At 45.0% G+C, this 19,982-nt stretch overlaps 1 protein-coding gene across 1 annotated transcript in view; it reads left to right on the forward strand.

Moving 5' to 3' along the window:
* Positions 1-793: 793 nt before the first annotated feature.
* EPHX4 (epoxide hydrolase 4) overlaps positions 794-19,982 on the forward strand; it is an 80,319-nt gene continuing 61,130 nt past the window's right edge. Inside the window, exon 1 of the mRNA XM_044302436.1 lies at positions 794-1,024. Within this exon, the coding sequence (XP_044158371.1) occupies positions 794-1,024 (231 nt within the window). The remainder of the gene's footprint in view (positions 1,025-19,982) is intronic.

Genomic DNA, 19,982 nt, shown 5'->3' on the forward strand with positions numbered 1-19,982 from the left:
GGTCCTTCCAATGACTACATTAGTATTAAAAAAAAAAAAAAAAAAAAAAAAAAAACAGATGACGTTCATGTGCATTCCATATTTTGTGCAACGGAACAGCTTGGCCATAATAGAACAGTCCTATCCTTGTCCGTAATGCGGACAATAATAGGACATGTTCAAAATTTTTGCTGAATAGACATACCAACATAAGGAAATGGAATGCGCACAAAGTAACTTCCGTTTTTTGGGGGGGTTTTTTGCAGACCCATTGAAATGAATGGTTCTGTGTACGGTCTGCAAAAACAAAAAATGGAACGAACACGGAAAGAAAATACGCTTGTGTGCATGAGCCCTTAATGCTTATCTCCCTCAGCTTTTAATTCTTAAAATTCACATACATTTAGAAAGGAATAATGCCCCCCAGGTCCCCACTATATAAGGGGGTTTCAGGTCAATTATGTGTTTGTAGAAGGAATAAGAGACAGGTCTGCCCCCCATGATCACTACTTTATGCTACATCTCCATGGTTGGTACAGATCTGGAGGTGACTCCAGCAGCTCTTTGACTTGCTTCACCCCCTCCACTTCAGAATGAGTGCTCCTTTAATGAGAGGCAGTCAAGGTTGTCCCGTTCTCATCGTCCCCTTTAAGAGGCAGCCTCAGCATCAGTGCACTGAGCTCCAGTCACTCCCTCCTCCTCCTCCTCCTCCTCCTCTAGCTTTCTTCCCCCTGTTTCCATGACTTCTCGCACAGCTCTCTTTGCCACTTGAGGGTGTCCTCTCTCTCTCCCCAGCTGGATGCCTGGGCACAGCATGGCGCTGTTGGTGGACAGCCTGCTGGCTCTGCCAGGCTGTCTGCGGGCTGCAGCTTTCTGGAGCCTGGTCTACTCCTACTGCCTGCTCTGCGCCTGCACTGCGCTCCTCAAACTTTTCTGCAGCATCTTCATCAGGCCAAGGAGCACCTTCAGGAGGATCCCTCGGGAGGTCACCCCAAGCTGCCTCAACGACCCCTCCCTGGGCACACACTGCTATGTCCGGATCAAGGTAAATAAATAAAAAAACTGCACCCATCCCCCCTCCCCCATTATTGTCCTGCACTCCTGCTTCATTTCACACCTGGAGGAACTTGAAACTTGTCTTCAGGACGCCTCCAGTCCCTTCTCCAGCTGCTGCAGCACTCTGTACTCTGCATCAGTCATGGTGGAGTGGTGTCTGCAGAGCTGTCAATAATGGGACATGTGTAATGTTCCTAGAAAGCCACGTAGCCACATAGTGGATGCTCTGGTCTTCTTATTGTATGTTTACAGTATGTGCATGTATGTTATGTAACCATAGATACTATATTGACACAATGTATCTACACTATGTAAACAATGGGCTGCAGACACAATGCATTGCACACTCACCAATCTTTGACTGTTGCATGAAATTCCTTAGGCTAATTCCACTCATTGTTATGAATAGTACAAATTGCAGTAATACTATCTAATAACAGTAACAAGGGCTTCAGTAAGGACTGTGCCCATATATCATTCATAAATTCTGAGCTGGGTGACACATTTGCCATTATCTTGCGGTTCACTGGTGTCAGTACATAGGCAGTCCGGGCTTACTTTGTGTTCTCTAGTCATCCCTGTCTATAACAAAGGCTCCTCAGTCATCCTGTAGGGAATCTCTGCCTCTCGCTGTCCTACATCATGTGCACATTTCCATACTGTCTATGGCTGTATAATAGGGGACGGTCATCAATTCTCTATAGAACATCATTTATTTGGATTGAGACTTCCTACCGTAATGCTAGACGACACCGCAGGCAGGTAGCGATGGCTTAACCCTTTAGTGCTGAGCACAGTCTGCGAAATGCTATAGACTAGGAATATCAGTGTTTCCCTGTCTCCCTCATCCTTTCTAGGATGTGCTTCCCCCCCATCCCCGAGCACGTAGCCGTTTTGCAGGTCACCTTCTTTCAGCGTGTGTTCAGTGCCACATTAGTAGAATAACAATTCACGCTGCCAAGTTGAGTGTAAACACGCAGCAAGCCTTTTCATTCAGGCAATTACCGCACCTTAATAGTCATTATCCATTCAATGGGCACGACAAGTGGAATCTAGCATCCATGGAATCATTAAGCACTTGACCGGCATTATTAGGAGGGATGATCAGGCTTTTATATGGTGGCGTTTTGGTAAATTCATCTCATTTTTCAAGGTTACTGACGAGTTATGAAACCAGCCTATTGTTCAGATAGAAATCATTCGGTTAAATAAGCCTGTTTGTTATCTCCATCCTCAGGAGATCAGGATGAGGATAGTGTCTAATAGTAGTTCTCCTGCCAATAGAGATGGGAAGTCACAGCTGTCGTTCAGATTTGGCCCCAAGTATTGAGCATACGTTGGGCATTAGACCAAATTATTGGAAGTCGTAATATACTCTTTTCAAGTGGTGTTCCCTAGGAGAGATCAGTGACCTGTTTCTTTGTGTTTTATAGGATGATGGGTGCTGTGTGGTGTAAAAGAGATCCCAGCGTTATGGCGTGATACATAGTATTCATTAATAATACCTAGTATGGATACTGATGCATGGGCGTTATGAATTAATGTTGGCATGGAAGCCTCTATTTGACAGTTGTGAACAGTGGCTAAGGGCTGATTCACACAACCGTGCTCAGCCCGTGTGTTGGCTGAATCTCCCGGACCGACTACAGCTCTACTGACCCAAACTGACTGTATCATAGTGATTGATGATAGCGGCCCGATCCTATCTGATTGTGGGTCTAATGTACTGTAATCAGATGATTTATGTAAGTACAATACAATAGATCAGATAGGAACCGCAGGATATAGTCAGTTCAGGTCAGGGGAGTCATGGTCGGTCCGGGCGATGCGGCCGACACACAGGTCATGTTTCCTGGACCGAGCATATTCAATGTGAATCAGTCCTAAGAGGGTTCAAAAGAGGGACGTGGCATGCATGGGTAGAGGGTAGCTTAGCAAGTGCGGTTGGATCTATCAGTTCATCATGTAAAATTGCCCATCGTAGTGGTCGTAGACCAGGCATCTCAACCTGCGGCCCTCCAGCTGTTGCAAAACTACAACTCCCACAATGCCCTGCTGTAGGCTGATACCTGTAGGCTGTCCGGGCATGCTGGGAGTTGTAGTTTTGCAACAGCTGGAGGGCAGCAGTTTGAGATCCCTGTCGTAGACCCTCTTAGCCAGTTATTTGGGATGTAAATCGATGCGCCACCTACAAATTTAAGATGAAAAATGAAGTAACTTTGCAATAGATCCTAATTAATTAAAAAGGAGATTTTTGTGAAACTCACCTGTAAAATCTTTTTCTCGACTTTTCCATTGGGGGACACAGACCATGGGTATAGCTTAAAGGTATTAGTAGGAGGGACACTATGCAAATACAAAAGAGCTCCTCCTCCTCGGGCTATACCCCCTGACTCCACCAGGAGAAGCTCAGGCGTTGCAAAGCAGTAGGAGAAGGAGACAAGAAAAAAATAACGGAAGCCATCGGATCAAGCCTAAAAGGCCCAACCACAAATAAACTGAAAAACCCCTCCTGCAACAGGCAGAATGGGAGGGAGCTGTGTCCCCAATGGAAAAGTCGAGAAAAAGATTTTACAGGTGAGTTTCACAAAAATCTCCTTTTCTCGTACTTTTTTCCATTGGGGGACACAGACCATGGGACGTCCTAAAGCAGTCCATGGGGTGGGAAAAACATCAGCACCGCCAGGAGGAACGTCCAACGGTCAAACAGGAACCACAGCCTGTAAAACCCTGCGGCAAAAGACAGCATCAGCCGAAGCCAGGGATGCAGCTGATAAAACTTCGTAAAGGACCGTAAGGACGACCAGGTGGCCGCCTTACGCAGCTGACTCGCAGAGGCACGATTGCGCCTTGCCCAGGAAGCCTCCACCACCCTAGTGGCGTGAGCGGCAATTCGAGCCGGGGAACCCTACCACGAGCGCGATAACAGCCGAGCGGATCCATCGTGCCACAGTGACCTTGGAGGCCGCCAGACCCCTACGAGGTCCCTCGGGAACCACAAGGAGGAATCAGAACTGCGAACGTAAGCGGTAGCCGTTAGATACACTTCCAAGGCCCGGACGTCAGCCAGGGAGTGTAGAGCGCGTTCCTTTGAGTTTGCCAGAGAAGGGTAAAAGGAGGGCAGGACAAGATCCTTGCTAAAGGTGGAAGAAGAGACCACCTTTGGCAAAAAGGAGGGAACCGGACGGAACACAACCGTATCCTGGAGAAAAAAACAGAAAGGGGCTCCTGGCGGGAAAGAGCGGCGAGCTCCAACACCCAGTCTAATGGGAGATGTGGCCAAGGAAAACCACTCTCCAGGTGAGAAAGGTCAGGGAGACCTCTCCCAGAGGTTCGAAGGGGGCCGTCTGCAGAGCACGCAGGACCAAGTAGAGATCTCAAGGAGGCAAAAGGGGAACATACGGGAACCAAATGTGCCACCCTCTGAAGAAAAACCTTCACAGGACCCATAAGAGCAAGGGACCCTTGAAAAAGGAAGGCAGCGCCGAAACCTGACCATTCAGGGAACTCAGCGACAGTCCCATCTCAAGTCCAGACTGAAGAAAAGACAGCACCATCGGGATGGAAAAGTGAAGGGGAGGGAACCCCGAGTTCTCACAAAAAGTCATGAAGGCCTACTAGGTACGATAGTAATCTGTGAGGAAGCCGGCTTCCCCTGATCATGATTCTAACCACCGAATCCGAGAATCCCCTCATCTTCAGGATGACGGTTTCAACAGCCACGCCGTTAAACGAAGAGACCGTAGATTCCGGAGGAAGAGAGGACCCCGAGACAGTAGAACCTCCCTGTCGGGAAGAAGCCAAGGAGACACCAGCGCGTCCACCCCATATGCCTTCGGACCTCGGGCGCGAGCCGGAGACCTGGGAGCTTGTTGTTGAACATATGACGACATCAGATCCACATTGTTTCGACTTAGAAAGTCCGCAGCCCAGATGCCTAATCCCGGAAGGAATACCGCTGACCACACCGGAACGTGTGACTCCGCCCACAGCAGAATAATTATTATATATATATATATATATATATAAATATAAATTATTTTTATTTTTTTAACCTCCCGCATCACTGTCCGGCTGCGGTCCCACCTTGATGGCTGAAGTAAGTCACTCTCAGCTCAAGGATGTTGATAGGGAAACGATTCCGTTGTCGACCAAACCCCCAGGATCGAGTGGGACCGGAGAACGCCGCCCCAGCCAGAGGCAGGCATCAGTGTTCCAGGAAAAGAACGGGAGTAACGATCTTCCCGCCTTCAGGTTCATAGGGAGCCCACACCACAAAAAAAAGCTTCCTGAACCTGTAGAAAATATAAAACAGAACGCGTCACCTGCAGATGTAAGCGTACAGACCACGAGAGGTCTCGTCCCAGAGGGAAAGATCTCCTGTCGCAGCGACAGAGTGTGAGAAAAAAACTGGGCATATGGTACGGCCTCGGAAGAGGCCACCACAAAACCCAGGACCCGCAGGTACTCCTGAAAGGAGAGACACGGGGAGCGCAGAAGGTGCGACACCGCAATTTGGATCCAGAAGACCTAGTAGTCTGAAAGAAAAAAATCTCTCGGTCAAGGCATCCAAAAATATCTCCAGAAGGAGAACTTCAGGGACAGAAGGAGAAGGATCGTGGAAGTCGATCAACCATCCGAGCTGTTTCATTTGAACAGTGATCCGGACGCTGTTCCAGGTAAGGCCGCCAAGAAATGTCCTTGGTGCGAAGAAGAGCCATAAAAGGCGCTAGGATCATGGTAAAGACCCTAGGGGCAGACGCTAACCGGAAAGGGAGGGCGACAAAAACACATAGAGTCGGCCACCCATAGCAAGCGCAGGAATCGTTGTGAGATTCTGCGATCGGGCCATGCGGACAGGCGTCCCGGAAGTCTACGGACGCGAGGAATTACCCTGGAGAAGAGAAACAATAACGGAGCGGAGGGATACCAATCTAAACCTCCTTATCCGGAGGAAAAAATTTTGAGCAGCTCCGGATCCAGGGTCGGACGCACCGACTCCTCCTTCCTTGGAACGATTAACAGGTCTGAAAAGAAACCCGTGCCCTGTTCCTCTGGAGAAACCGGGGTAATAACCCCCCTGGTCCAGAAGGGAAGAAACTGCCATCCAGAGATCCGAGGCACGGAACGGATCCCCCGGAACGCTGGATGTAAACTCTACCTTGTAACCCGACGTTACAATTCTTAGAGCCCAGGCGTCCTGAACATGAGCCCTCCAAACCTGTGGAAGTAGCAGGGAGGCCGACTGCGCCCTTGGACACCATAACGGCTGGGGCTTGAAGGGAGGGGGGGTTCCTGCGGGAGTCCTGTAGCCCCCCCAGCGACGGGGCAGCGAAAGGACTGGTACTGGAACCGGAGGACCCGGTTCGAAAGGGACGTTAGGACGTAGGTGTGGAATGTTAGAGTTCTTGCCCCCAGATAGCGGTAGAGAAAAACTCGTCCAGCTGAGCCCTAAAAAACCTGGAACCCTCAAAGGGGAGGCTAGTAAGGGGACACTTTGAGAAGCGTCAGCGTCCCACACTATCAACCCGACCTCTCTGTGCAGAATGACGAGAGGGCTACAATGCGGGTAACGAGGGAATCAATGTCCATGGAAGCCTCGCAAAGGAATTTGGAAGACTGAGACACCTGGAGAACCAAATCTGGTGTGTCAGTAGACGCATCATGTTCCGCCAGGTTCAGGTGGTGGCGCTGCAACCACACCTGGGGAGAACACTGGCCTAACGTGCCCGCCAGAGATAAATGGCTCTTGAGAGAGAATCTAGGCGCCCGTCCAGAACGTCCTGCAGAAAGGAGCCGGTAAGGACAGGGAAGGCAGTGATCCTGGACACTGGGGGATCCACCCTAGGGGAGAAGACCAGCCCTCCCCACTGCTCAGTCGTAAAAGGATGATCCTGTCCCAGGTTCTGGGTATGACCGCGGAAATCCCTCATGGATAGGAAAAAACGCGGCAACCTATGGCTTCTTGGACGGAAAACAAAAAAGGGGGGAACTCCCGCGTAGAGGAGAATCCCCTTGGAGATTACAGGTGTCACGGACAGCCGCTACTAAGTCCGCCAAACGTGGGGAGCTTAGGCGGAGGGACCCGCTCCATGACCTCGTCCGAGCCGGACAATCCCCCTTCAGACCTGCGCTCCTTAGGGGGGGAGAGTCGTCTGAACACATCTCTAGACGAGGGGGGAAAACTGAGTCATCCAAGGATGGATGCTACCGCTCACGCTGCCTCTTATTAGTCAGGCGACCTCAGCGGGAACCATTGCGGGGAGACGGAGTGGTAGGGGCCACTGGATTGGCAACTGCCATACGGTCCAAAAAGGACATGGCTGCCTTGGCGACTCAGGACAAATCAGCGGCCGCGCAGGACCTGGCAGATGCCCAAGCATGTACCGCCGGGACAGAAATAAACATTTTTTCCACCTTTAAGCCTTTTTTTAAAGAAAAAAAAAAGTGGTTTGAACTCAGAAAGTCTGGACTGGGGCAACTGCCTTATCACTGAGCTACCAGCTTGCCTTAGGAGCTGGGTTGGGCAGGAAGGAGATCCTGTCCAGGGCCAGGGCAGGAGGCACAAAAACCAGTGGTCTAACAGGACCCATTGGAGCCTGAGAAGGTGACTAGGCTTAGGCATGATAACTATGCAAGAAATCTACAGTTGTAGTTAGAGAAAAGAAACCTTAACAGTGTCTTCTGGGAATCGAACTAGAGATCGTTCACATCAGAAGCAAGGCATTAGCAGATTGAATAGGGTTAAGATGCCATTACTCTGTGTTGCTGTTCAGCAGGGGAGCAGTCAGGAGCGTGGGAACCTTTGTAGCAGACGGAGGAAGATGCCGAAGCAAAGCGTCAGGCTCCGCCTCCCGGCCGCGTCCGGCTCCGCCCTCCGGGCGCGTCAGGCTCCGCCCCCCGGCCGATAGAAGCGCGGGGAAAAAATTGCGCGCTCCACTCCTTGTGCTTTCTGAAAACATGTCCCCCAGTGCCGAACACAGCGAAGCGGGGGTTAACAAGGCACCACGCACGCCTGCAGTTGCAGCCCAATCCTCGTTCTGTCAGAGGTCTCTGACGGGGCGAGTGGTTGGTGGGTGCTGCTGCAAGTTATAGAAGCAGCGCCAGCAGGGAAAAGTCATGCCTCATGAATAAAAGATAAAAAACTCAGAGAGAGCCGAAAGTCCCAGCAGGGAGATTAGCCAGAATAGTGCCTCCATGCCCTAGAACCCCCGGACAGAGATAACCCCTTCAGTTCACCCAGGCGGCCCATAGACATAAGACAGGGAGGGGGGGGGAAGCAGAGAGCGATTGCAGTATACTTATCTGCTCCTGCAGTCTTCTCCCTCTGTTCAGGACCAGCAGGGTTCACCTCTTCAGACGTCTGACTCCAGGAGTGCAGTGCTCTGGATGGAGGGCAGCAGCAGGTGACCCAGGAGCTGGTGGGATGCCGGAGCTAACAGGTCGAGCCCGGATCCACTTATCTTCTTGGGGGGAAATGGAGGCAGCCAGGCAACGTCCCAAAGACGGCGGCGGGCACTCCACGGGGGACCAGGAAGGCGCCATGCCGACCTGAGTCCCCATCTAGAATAAAAATAACAAAAAGGAGTAGAATCAGAGAGTGTCAACCTCCTTCACCAGACACTAAGCAAAGACTGAGCTTCTCCTGGTGGAGTCAGGGGATATAGCCTGAGGAGGTGGAGCTCTTTTGTATTTGCATAGTGTCCCTCCTACTAATACCTCTAAGCTATACCTATGGTCTGTGTCCCCCAATGGAAAAAAGTATGAGAAAATTCTGTTTGGTTTCTACAGCACTTATGCCCACTCAGACTTTGCATGGTAACAGACAGCAAACTAATTCTGTGTACTGTAATCCTGCATTCTTGCAGTCTCATACTTTCTTCCATATGTCCCATGCTTTGTACTAATGTACTGTACATTTGGTAGCTTAGCCAGAAGTAGAGAACAGGTCGAAGGAAATATTACTGCAGGATCAGACTACGCAGTTTGTTGTCTGTTACCATGGAGATGCATAGTCCATATAGGAGCTGAAGAAACAAGATGGTAGGAAATTGAGCATATACTGTATTGAAAAATTGCTTAATTTTTCATTTTATATGCATTGGAACAATAAAGTAAAAACGTTCATGAAGGTGGACATAGCCTTAAACGACCAAGAACTTTTTAGCAATTTTATGTATCTGTGTACTTTTTATGACAGGGCTGTATTTTTTCGCATTTTCTTTATTTTACTTAGTGTTTGCTTTTTAGAATTATTTTTTAAACCACAAATATATAGGGTCATTTATCAAACTGGTGTAAAGTAGAAATGGCTAAGTTACCCATAGCAACCAATCAGATTCCACCTTTCGTTTTCCAAAGGAGCTGATAAATAACCCAAATAAACTTTAAAACATAAGTTATATTAGCGTCCATACTCTGCCATCTGTAGTGCTCTAGCACGAAAGATACAATAGTTGAGTGTTTATTGTGATTACCTTATAGATTATTAGCATTATTTTATTTAGTTTTTAATTCAAAGTGCACCCAAATGGTCAGAAATTAATATTTTTTGTAAATAAATAAATAATACTTCAGACAAGAGGAAAAAGGAATGGTCCTTTTAGACCAGAGGTGCATAACGTTTTCTGGTTGGGGGCCACGTTGTCAGACTGAAGGAATCCCATGGGCCGAAAAAAAAAGCTAAAGGGGTATTTTTAACTGAAATACTGTATTTATGGCATATTGTACATATAGTATATACTGTACATGTCTGGTTACACCTCCAAGATTCCCAGGTAATGGGAGAATGCAAGAAAAATGCATTTGAGCAGCCAAAAGATATAGACATATATATCCGTTAACAGATGGTTGGGGGCTGCACAGAATGATGTCAAGGGCCGCATTTTGTGCACCCCTGTTTTAGACAAAACGATCATTGGGCAAATAATCGGGGATGAGCAATTGTACAAACACTTGTTACCAATATTTCAGTGAAGTCTATATGAAAATAGCTCACCTCCTTACAATCACGGTCAGGTGCCCAGATCTAAATTGATTCACCCTTCAAAAAATATATAACTAAAATAGAAGACTGGCACACTTTACATATGGACCAACCTGGACAAAGTCTGAACTACAATATATTTATTACAGACATAATATGTTAAAATATGAAAATAAAATATCAAATATTACACACAATTGATATAAAATATAGTGGCTCAAGATAAATAACTAGCGATTTACTGAGTCGATTAATTATGCGTTCTGAGGCATGGCAACATCAAATCGGCTACTTAAATTAAATTGTGAATCTGAAATCGCTGTTCAGTATCCTTTGTTGCAACAATGTATTCACAATGTCTCACTGCAGTGTTGGAAAAAATAGACGATGCGTGTGGCCAATATAGCAATTCGTTGGTATCAGATTGAATGTGGATTTTGTCCTTTTGTGAGGATTCTAATAACCGGTCAACAAGATCCTATTAAACGGTACTGATAACCCACCTAGTGGGCTTACCTTTGTTTGTCCCGACAGTTCGCCAATTTCATAATTTCACCAGACGCGTTTCAGGGATGACTCTCCCCTTCCTCCCCATCCCCGAAACGCGTCTGGTAAAATTATGATTGAAACATAAACTTCACCCCGAAAAGAATGGACTTTACTTGGATGGAAAACAGTCCACTGTTTATCTTATAAACAAACTATTATCGCTTAATATAATCGAAGATTCGATTAAAGTCTTCTGATCGGAACTTACCGGAAGATCCAGTCCTGCTCATTTACAATGTCAGTTCCGTGAGAACCACCCACGTGGTGAATCAACCTTCAAACAAACATGAGATACCGAGGGAGACACAGCCGGGACGCTGGTCTGCAGTTGGCCTTAGAAGGCACCACGGAAATTGGCGAACTGTCGGGACAAACAAAGGTAAGCCCACTAGGTGGGTTATCAGTACCGTTTAATAGGATCTTGTTGACCGGTTATTAGAATCCTCACAAAAGGACAAAATCCACATTCAATCTGATACCAACGAATTGCTATATTGGCCACACACATCGTCTATTTTTTCCAACACTGCAGTGAGACATTGTGAATACATTGTTGCAACAAAGGATACTGAACAGCGATTTCAGATTCACAATTTAATTTAAGTAGCCGATTTGATGTTGCCATGCCTCAGAACGCATAATTAATCGACTCAGTAAATCGCTAGTTATTTATCTTGAGCCACTATATTTTATATAAATTGTGTGTAATATTTTATATTCAATATTTTATTTTCATATTTTAACATATTATGTCTGTAATAAATATATTGTAGTTCAGACTTTGTCCAGGTTGGTCCATATGTAAAGTGTGCCAGTCTTCTATTTTACTTGTTACCAATAGTTGGCCTAAAATTGTGTGTAAACAGGGATGTTCTACTCAGAAACAATGAAACTGTAAGGTGGCAAGTGTAGCGATTGCTTGTCTTCATAAGGAGGAGATGATTGCTGCATGTAAATGCAGCTCTCATCTTCCTTACAGGCAATTATTGCAAACCTTTTGTTCCTTCCCGAAAGTTGTCTGCTAAGTTGGTTCGGGTAAAAGGACCTTAAAGAGTCACTGTACTTTCCCACAATTTAATTTAATTTAATATAGAATGGTGTAACTAACAAATTTCTAAATCACTTTATGCCTGCATTTACCTAACAAAAAGCTGTAAAGTTACTGTAAAGTTATGGCCACCAAGGGGGTCTCACTTCCCCCTAACTTGCAGTTCACTGCCTGCTGTGAGGCAAGTTCCATCCCTGGTAACAGAGACTCAGAGGACGTCTGAGCCTGATAAATCAACTGCTTCTACAGATTCTGGATCCTCCTGTGATTTATCCTTCCTTAACAGCTTTCTGAGCTCCCTAGAAGAAAAAAGACATAGAGGGAAGTAAGGGACTTGAGGTAACTGCATACAGTACTAGCAGAAGGGAGACACTTACTGCTTGTGAAAGAAATGCATCTAGCTGTGCTGCTGAAGCAGGGAATAATATGGCTGCAAGAGACTTTAGGGAAGCCAAAGATAACTGTCCCTTTACAGTTATGAGTGTACAAAGAAGCACAGGCTTTATGCAAACTTTTAAATGAAAAAATAAATAAATCATTAATGCGTTAAGCTTCTGGGCTCTGACCGGGCCACCCAACTATTACAGTACGTGCACTGTTTCTCTGTTACATGGTAGAGGGACCACTGGTGTGACTGCAATGCTCCACCATATACTGTCGTTATGCCCATCTACAGTTGTTGTTTTTTTTATAAGGGACGCACACATCATTATTTTGACCAATAAAGCTAGCCTAAGATGTTAAGATTTTTTATACAATACAATAATAGTCATGAAAAGAGTGTTACACAATAGGATCAAATGAAATTGTTCCAGGAACATTTGATTGATCAGTAATCATAACTGTGACATGTATTTGGCAATCCGATGCCTCGTGAGTAATGATTTGGTGTGAGGCACATTGAAGATACTCATTGTGGATTTTCACTGCACCATTAGGCATATGCAGAATCATTTGCATCGTTATAATTAATCATTACATTTGTCGGCAGGTGGTGACAGTGCTGCCTCAAGTTACAATATCAATTTGTTCCTCTCCCAAAAAAACAAAAACAAGTCCCTACATATAAATTAAAGACCTGCTGGAATTTGTAAAGCACTTTCTATGAAGAGAACAGGAGCATCTTCAGGGTCCTGTACAGAATACACAGTGTACTACACTCACCTGGAGTACAAAGGAGCAGCTCATCTTGGAACAGGTAGAGAGCAGTATAGTACATGTAGTGCAAACTGGTAGCAGTACTGAACACCCCAGGATCACCGGTTCATCCAGTCCAGATTTCCTGTGCCTTTTTTTCAGTTTCGTCCCATGTTGCACATAATCGCCATCTTCTTTGAAAGGACCACTCCCCAGAAAACAATTTTCAAGAAATTTCAGATGGAGAGAATGGTGGTACTGTAATGTTTTTCAGGACCATAAATACAGTAGTTGTTCTCAGTTGTCGAAAGAAGCAATTTTTTTTTATTCTTTCACCTAAACAACAGTAACAGTTTCGATAGAAACAATCAGATATTTTTTACATAATTATTGGTCTTAAATGACATTCTCATGGCCTCCACTATGGATCTTGATCTGCAGATTATTAGTTTGGGCTTGCATGGCATCTGACTAGTCTACCCCAGCAAATGCCCGCTGTGTTCCCAACCTAAAGCCTTAGAGTATGTCTCTTAATATGGAATTGAATGTATATTATCAATAGTGCAGGCCCTCCCCATGCTTCCCCGGTAGAGCTTGTCTGATTGCCGTTACTATGCAGGTCACATGTGCTCTTCTCCCTCACGTATTCCTACTTCAAAGCACAGCACTTTAGCCTGGAGGCTTCTAACTCTTCCTACTCTTAGAGAATCACAATTGGGATCTGACCTACATTTTAATATTATAAAATGAATGAATTAATCTATTTATCATTCTCCTATAAATTATATAGGATCATGTCCAAGAGAAGAGATACATTAATCCATTCCATTTGGGGGGCAGGATTATATTAAAAAGAGATAACTAGTAGTTTACTGATGAAAAATATGCAAGCATTAGATATAAAGCGCGGCTCATTAATATAGTAATAAATTAAATTATCTTCAGGGAAAGAGATATAATATGAAGACTTTTATAGTGCTTTAAGTAAATGCCCGAAGACAATGGAGGCTCATTGGTTAGCTCTACTGCCCTGCAGCCTTGGGGTAGTTTAAATCCAACTAGGGGGGATTTTTCGTTTAAATTATATAATTAGGTAAATATAAAAGCTACCCTAGCCTTTTTAAAGGAAATAGTCTCAGAAATGGGCCGACAGCACGTAAATCTCTGCATACAGAGGGTGGTTGGAAATGGAATTGAGCAGGAAAAGAAGTGAAGCCTGGTCTTTGAACAGGCACTAAAGGAAATGTTTGGTCCAAGCTAGGATGCTTTTTTCACCTGATCGAGTCCTAAAAATTGCCCAAAGAAAGAGGTACAGCAACGAGGGCCATACTAAGAATCTGCACTTAAAGGGGTTCTGCAGTTTTGCTTCTGATCGGCGGGGTCCGACACCCGGGACCCCCGCCGATCAGCTGTTTGAGAAGGCAGCGGCGCTCCAGCAGCGATGCTGCCTTCTCACTGTTTACCGCTGGCCCAGTGACGTCACAACTAATATCAATGGCCTGGGCGCGGGTAAGCTCCATTCAAGTGAACAGAGCTTAGCCCCGCCCATGATAGTTGATACTAGTCGTGACGTCACTGGGCCAGCGGTAAACAGTGAGAAGGCAGCGGCACTGCTATAGCGCCGCTGCCTTGTCAAACAGCTGATCGGCGGGGGTCCCGGGTGTCGATCAAAAGCTGATGATCTATCCAGAGGATAGATCATCAGTTTAAAGGGACACTGACAGGCTCAATAAGCATATTTAGGTGTATATATATATGACAGTACAGGTCTTCTAAAGTGTATTAAAATCATATAAGTATCCCCCCTGTCCACCTTATAAATACAGTAAACTGAAGTTTTATAACCTGGTAGAATAGTCTTCATTCTGCCCAAGGGGCGGCGTTTCATCTCCACTTGCGCCCAGCCAGCCATCTCCACTTGCGCCCTGCCGTTTTGAAGCGCCGCTTGTCCCCGACTTCACAAGATCCGGCGCATGCCCAATACAATCCTATGGGCATCGGCCTCCGTCTCATCTTCAGCACAATTGCGGACAAGAATAGACATTTCTATCATAGGGCTGACCATTCCTTTCCCAAAATGCTGGGATCTGTGTTTTGTGGATCTGCAATTTGCAGACCGCAAAACACATATGGTCGTCTGAATGATCCCTTGCTCTGTGCTTATTGACATCAGTGGGGTTGTGTGCAACAAATGTACATGCTGGATCTGCTAGAGCGTTGCTTGTAGCTATTCTGGCTTTAGAATGACCAGAAGGATATTTGGAAATAGCTTCCATGACCAGAAAAAAACATTTAAAGGGTATATGTCACCTCCGTTTAACTAAATAATTTTATTCGTCATGCAATAACAATTCTGGAGCATCTTCTTTATAACTCTGTTCAAGTGACTACTGACCAACAGGAGTCATGAGACACCGTAGTCAGGGACAGGTCGAGGTCAGGACAAGCAGAGTTTGTGTGATCCAAAAACAACCCAAGGTCAGAATGGAGATCAGGTCAGTGATTGAAAGATCAAATCCGGGAAACAGGCTGAGGTAGGTATAGGGGCAGATAAACATAGAGATTTGCAGATTGTAAGCCCTCGTGGGCAGGGCCCTCTCTCCTTCTGTACCAGTCTGAACCTCGTCTTGTTCATGCCTATTGCAGTTGTCTATATTATGTATGTGCACCCCTTTTCATATGTACAGCGCTATGGAATGAATGGCGCTATAATAATAATAATAGCAAACCTTTGCATTAGTACTTATTCCCACAGGGGAAGGTAAACAGACATGTCAGGAGTGGTGACAGGTCCTCTTTAAGTGACAAATGACAGTCATTTGAATACTCACAGCACCTAAAATCCCCATTTGACGTCAGCATGCAACTAAGCACACATCAAAAGAGATGTGCAGCCACCAAAAAAGAAAACTGTATGGGGCAAACAGTCAATTCATCCCAGATCATCAGTAAGTGCAGCTAAGCTTGCAATTATGAATGTCCATTCCCGATCATTGCTGCTCTATCACCCGATGTGAAAGAGCCCTAAGCTATTTTTTGAACTGATAATTGTAGTAATTGAAAGGCAACGTATACCTTTGATGATTTTTTTATGATTGCATTTTACTCATTTGGGGATAAAAATCTTTTTTTTTTTCAATTGGTCCTTATTACCTTCTCAGGACCGCCGAACGCAGGATTGCGTCCTGGCGGCGGCCCTGTTGTTCCTCCTGGATGCGCCGATGCGTCATCTCGTGAGAGGCGAGATTTCCTGTGAACGCGCGCACACAGGAGCGCGCGTTCACAGGAACCGAAGGTAAACTAGTTCATCTACAGCCTGCCAGCGGCGATCATTCGCTGGCAGGCTGTAGATGCGATTTTTTTTTTAACCCCTGAAAGGTATATCAGACGCTGTTTTGTTAACAGCGTCTGATATACCTGCTACCTGGTCCTCTGGTGGTCCCTTTTGCTTGGATCGACCACCAGAGGACACAGGCAGCTCTGTAATAAGTAGCACCAAGCACCACACTACACTACACCCCCCCTGTCACTTATTAACCCCTTATTAACCCCTGATCACCCCCTTGTCATTGATCACCCCCCTGTAAGGCTCCATTTAGACGTCCGTATGTGTTTTGCGGATCCGCAAAACACTGACACCGCAGATCTGCAAAACGCAGACACCGGCAATGTGCTTTCCGCATTTTGCGGATCCGCACATTGCCAGAACTATATAGAAAATGCCTTTTCTTGTCCGCAATTGCGGACAAGAATAGAACATGTTCTATAGGCTCTACAAAAAACGCAGTGTTCGCCCGATCAGGCCTGATCTTGTGCGCACACTTGCGTTCAGTCCGCCCCACCGCAGTGACAGAAATTTTTTGTTTCTGATCACTGCAAAAACACCGTAAAATCGCTTCGGCGCTATAAAGATCACTTTTGAGGGGCATGGCGAGTTCATAGAAGATTTATTTCTTTTGGCACAAGTTAGCGGAAATTTATTTATTTATTTTTTCTTACAAAGTCTCATATTCCACTAACTTGTGACAAAAAATTAAATCTTACATGAACTCACCATACCCCTCACGGAATCCAAATGCGTAAAATTTTTTAGACATTTATATTTCAGACTTCTTCTCACGCTTTAGGGCCCCTAAAATGCCAGGGCAGTATAAATACCCCATAAGTGATCCCATTTTGGAAAGAAGACACCCCAAGGTATTCCGTGAGGGGCATGGCGAGTCCCTAGAATATTTTTTTTTTGGGCACAAATTAGCGGAATTTTTTTTTTTCTCTGACAAAATCATTTTCCGCTAACTTGTGCCAAAAAAAGGATATTCTAGGAACTCGCCATGCCCCTCACGGAATACCTTGGAGTGTCTTCTTTCCAAAATGGGGTCACATGTGGGGTATTTATACTGCCCTGGTATTTTAGGGCCCCTAAGCGTGAGAAGAAGTCTGGAATCCAAATGCCTAAAAATGCCCTCCTAAAAGGTACTCATTGGCATTTTGGCCCCTTTGCGCACCTAGGCTGCAAAAAGGTGTCACACATGTGGTATCGCCGTACTCGGGAGAAGTAGGGCAATGTGTTTTGGGGTGTATTTTTACATATACCCATACTGTGTGTGAGAAATATCTCTGTAAATGACAACTTTTTAAAAAATGTTATACAAAGTATTCAATTTACAGAGATATTTCTCTCACCCAGCATGGGTATGTGTAAAAATACACCCCAAAACACATTGCCCTACTTCTCCTGAGTACAGCGATACCACATGTGTGACACCTTTTTGCAGCCTAGGTGCGTAAAGGGGCTGAAAGTCCAACCAGTACCTTTAGGCTTTACAGGGTTGCTTACAATTTAGCCCCGCCCAAAATGCCAGAACAGTAAACACACCCCACAAATGACCCCATTTCGGAAAGTAGACACCCCAAGGTATTCACTGAGGGGCATATTGAGTCCATGAAAGATTGAACTTTTTTCTCACAAGTTAGCGGAAAAAGGGAGACTTTGTGAGAAAAAACAAAAAAATCTATTTCCGCTAACTTGTGCAAAAAAAAAACTTCTATGAACTCGCCATGCCCCTCGCGGAATACCTTGGGGTGTCTTCTTTCCAAAATGGGGTCACATGTGGGGTATTTATACTGCCCTGGCATTTTAGGGGCCCTAAAGCGTGAGAATCCAAATGCCTAAAAATGCCCTCCTAAAAGATACTCATTGGAATTTGGGCTCCTTTGCGCACCTAGGCTGCAAAAAAGTGTATTTTCACATATACCCATGCTGGGCGAGAGAAATATCTCTGTAAAATGACAACTTTGTATAAAAAAATGGGAAAAGTTGTCTTTTAGAGAGATATTTATCTCACCCATGGGTATATGTAAAAAGACACCCCAAAACACATTGCCCTACTTCTTCTGAGTACGGCGATACCACATGTGTGACACTTTTTTGCAGCCAAGATGCGCAATGGGGCCCAAATCCCAATGAGTACTTTCAGGATTTCACAGGGCATTTTTACGCATTTGGATTCCAAACTACTTCTCACGCTTTAGGGCCCCTAAAATGCCCGGGCAGTATAAATACCCCACAAGTGACCCCATTTTGGAAAGAAGACACCCCAAGGTATTCCGTGAGGGGTATGGTGAGTTCATGTAAAATTTTATTTTTTGTCACAAGTTAGTGGAATATGAGACTTTGTAAGAAAAAAATAAAAATAAAAAATCATCTTCCACTAACTTGTGACAAAATATAAAAACTTCTATGAACTCACTATGCCCATCAGCGAATACCTTAGTGTGTCTACTTTCCGAAATGGGGTCATTTGTGGGGTGTTTCTACTGTCTGGGCATTGTAGAACCTCAGGAAACATGACAGGTGCTCAGAAAGTCAAAGTGCATAAATTCACATTTTTGCACCATAGTTTGTAAACGCTCTAACTTTTACCCAAACCAATAAATATACACTTATTGCATTTTTTTTATTAAAGACATGCAGAACAACACATTTAGAGAAAAATGTATATAGAAATGTAGTTTTAATTGAAACATTTTACAACAGAAAGTGAAAAATGTCACTTTTTTTCAAAAATTTCGGTCAATTTCGATTAATATAAAAAAAAAGTTAAAATGTCAGCAGCAATGAAATACCACCAAACGAAAGCTCTATTAGTGAGAAGAAAAGGAGGCAAAATTAATTTGGGTGGTAAGTTGCATGACCGAGCGATAAATTTAGTGCAGAATTGTAAAAAGTGGTTTGGTCATTAAGGGGGTTTAAGCTAGGGGGGCTGAAGAGGTTAAAAACATTGAGCCATTCTGTCACAAAGGGTTAAATGTGACACGAGCTGTGTCCATCTCACTTGCAATTTCAAAATTACTGAGAGGTCATAAAGACTTATTTAAGCCACATACTTATCAGTAAGATAAGAACTGAGCTATAATGAGTGTTTATAATGTCAGAGAGCAGAGATAAGCTGTCCATCAGCTCCCTGCCTGAAGGAGTATAGCAGGGGTCAGCAACCTTCGGCACTCCAGCTGTTGTCAAACTACAATTCCCAGCATGCTCCATTCATTTCTATGGGAGTTATGAGAAGAGCAGAGCAAGTGTGCATGCTGGGAGTTGTAGTTTCACAACACCTGGAGTGCCGGAGGTTGCCTACCCCTGGATTATAGCATCTCAGCCCTGTACAGAGAAAAGGATTCCATATTTTTAATAAAGACCAATAAAAAATGTTTTTTTAGCTCATAATGAGTACAATGCACTAATTAAAAAAATTGCCACCAACGGTGTACATAGCCTTTAAACTTATTTTCTCCAATGCCTCTCATTCTGTAATCTTGAGATTTATTTGTATCACTTGTGTTGGCCTCTTTATGATGTATTTTCACCCTGTAGTAGTGATGGACACGCAGATTTTATATTCCTTTTATATATGTGTGAATTTTCTAGAAGTTACAGGTTGTTCTTTGCAGCGCGATGTCAGTAATGTCAGTAAGGACTCCGGTGAGTTTATGATACATCGACTCTGTAGGATACGTCTGTAGGGAGAAAGCTGTCAATAAGCGGCAGTGGGGGAGTCTGCTCATCATGAATATATTGGACTCCTGGCATCGCATTGCAAGGAATAACTACAGCAAGAAAACTACAGCATATTTACACGTAAGTGCGGTGAAATCAGAGGGGGGCGAATATACGGGCTGACAGGTTCCCATTCATTGCAATCTGTTTGAGGGCTCATGCACATGACCATA

Source organism: Bufo gargarizans, chromosome 7 (assembly GCF_014858855.1).
Source record: "Bufo gargarizans isolate SCDJY-AF-19 chromosome 7, ASM1485885v1, whole genome shotgun sequence".
In the NCBI taxonomy this organism is placed as follows: Eukaryota; Metazoa; Chordata; class Amphibia; order Anura; family Bufonidae; genus Bufo; species Bufo gargarizans.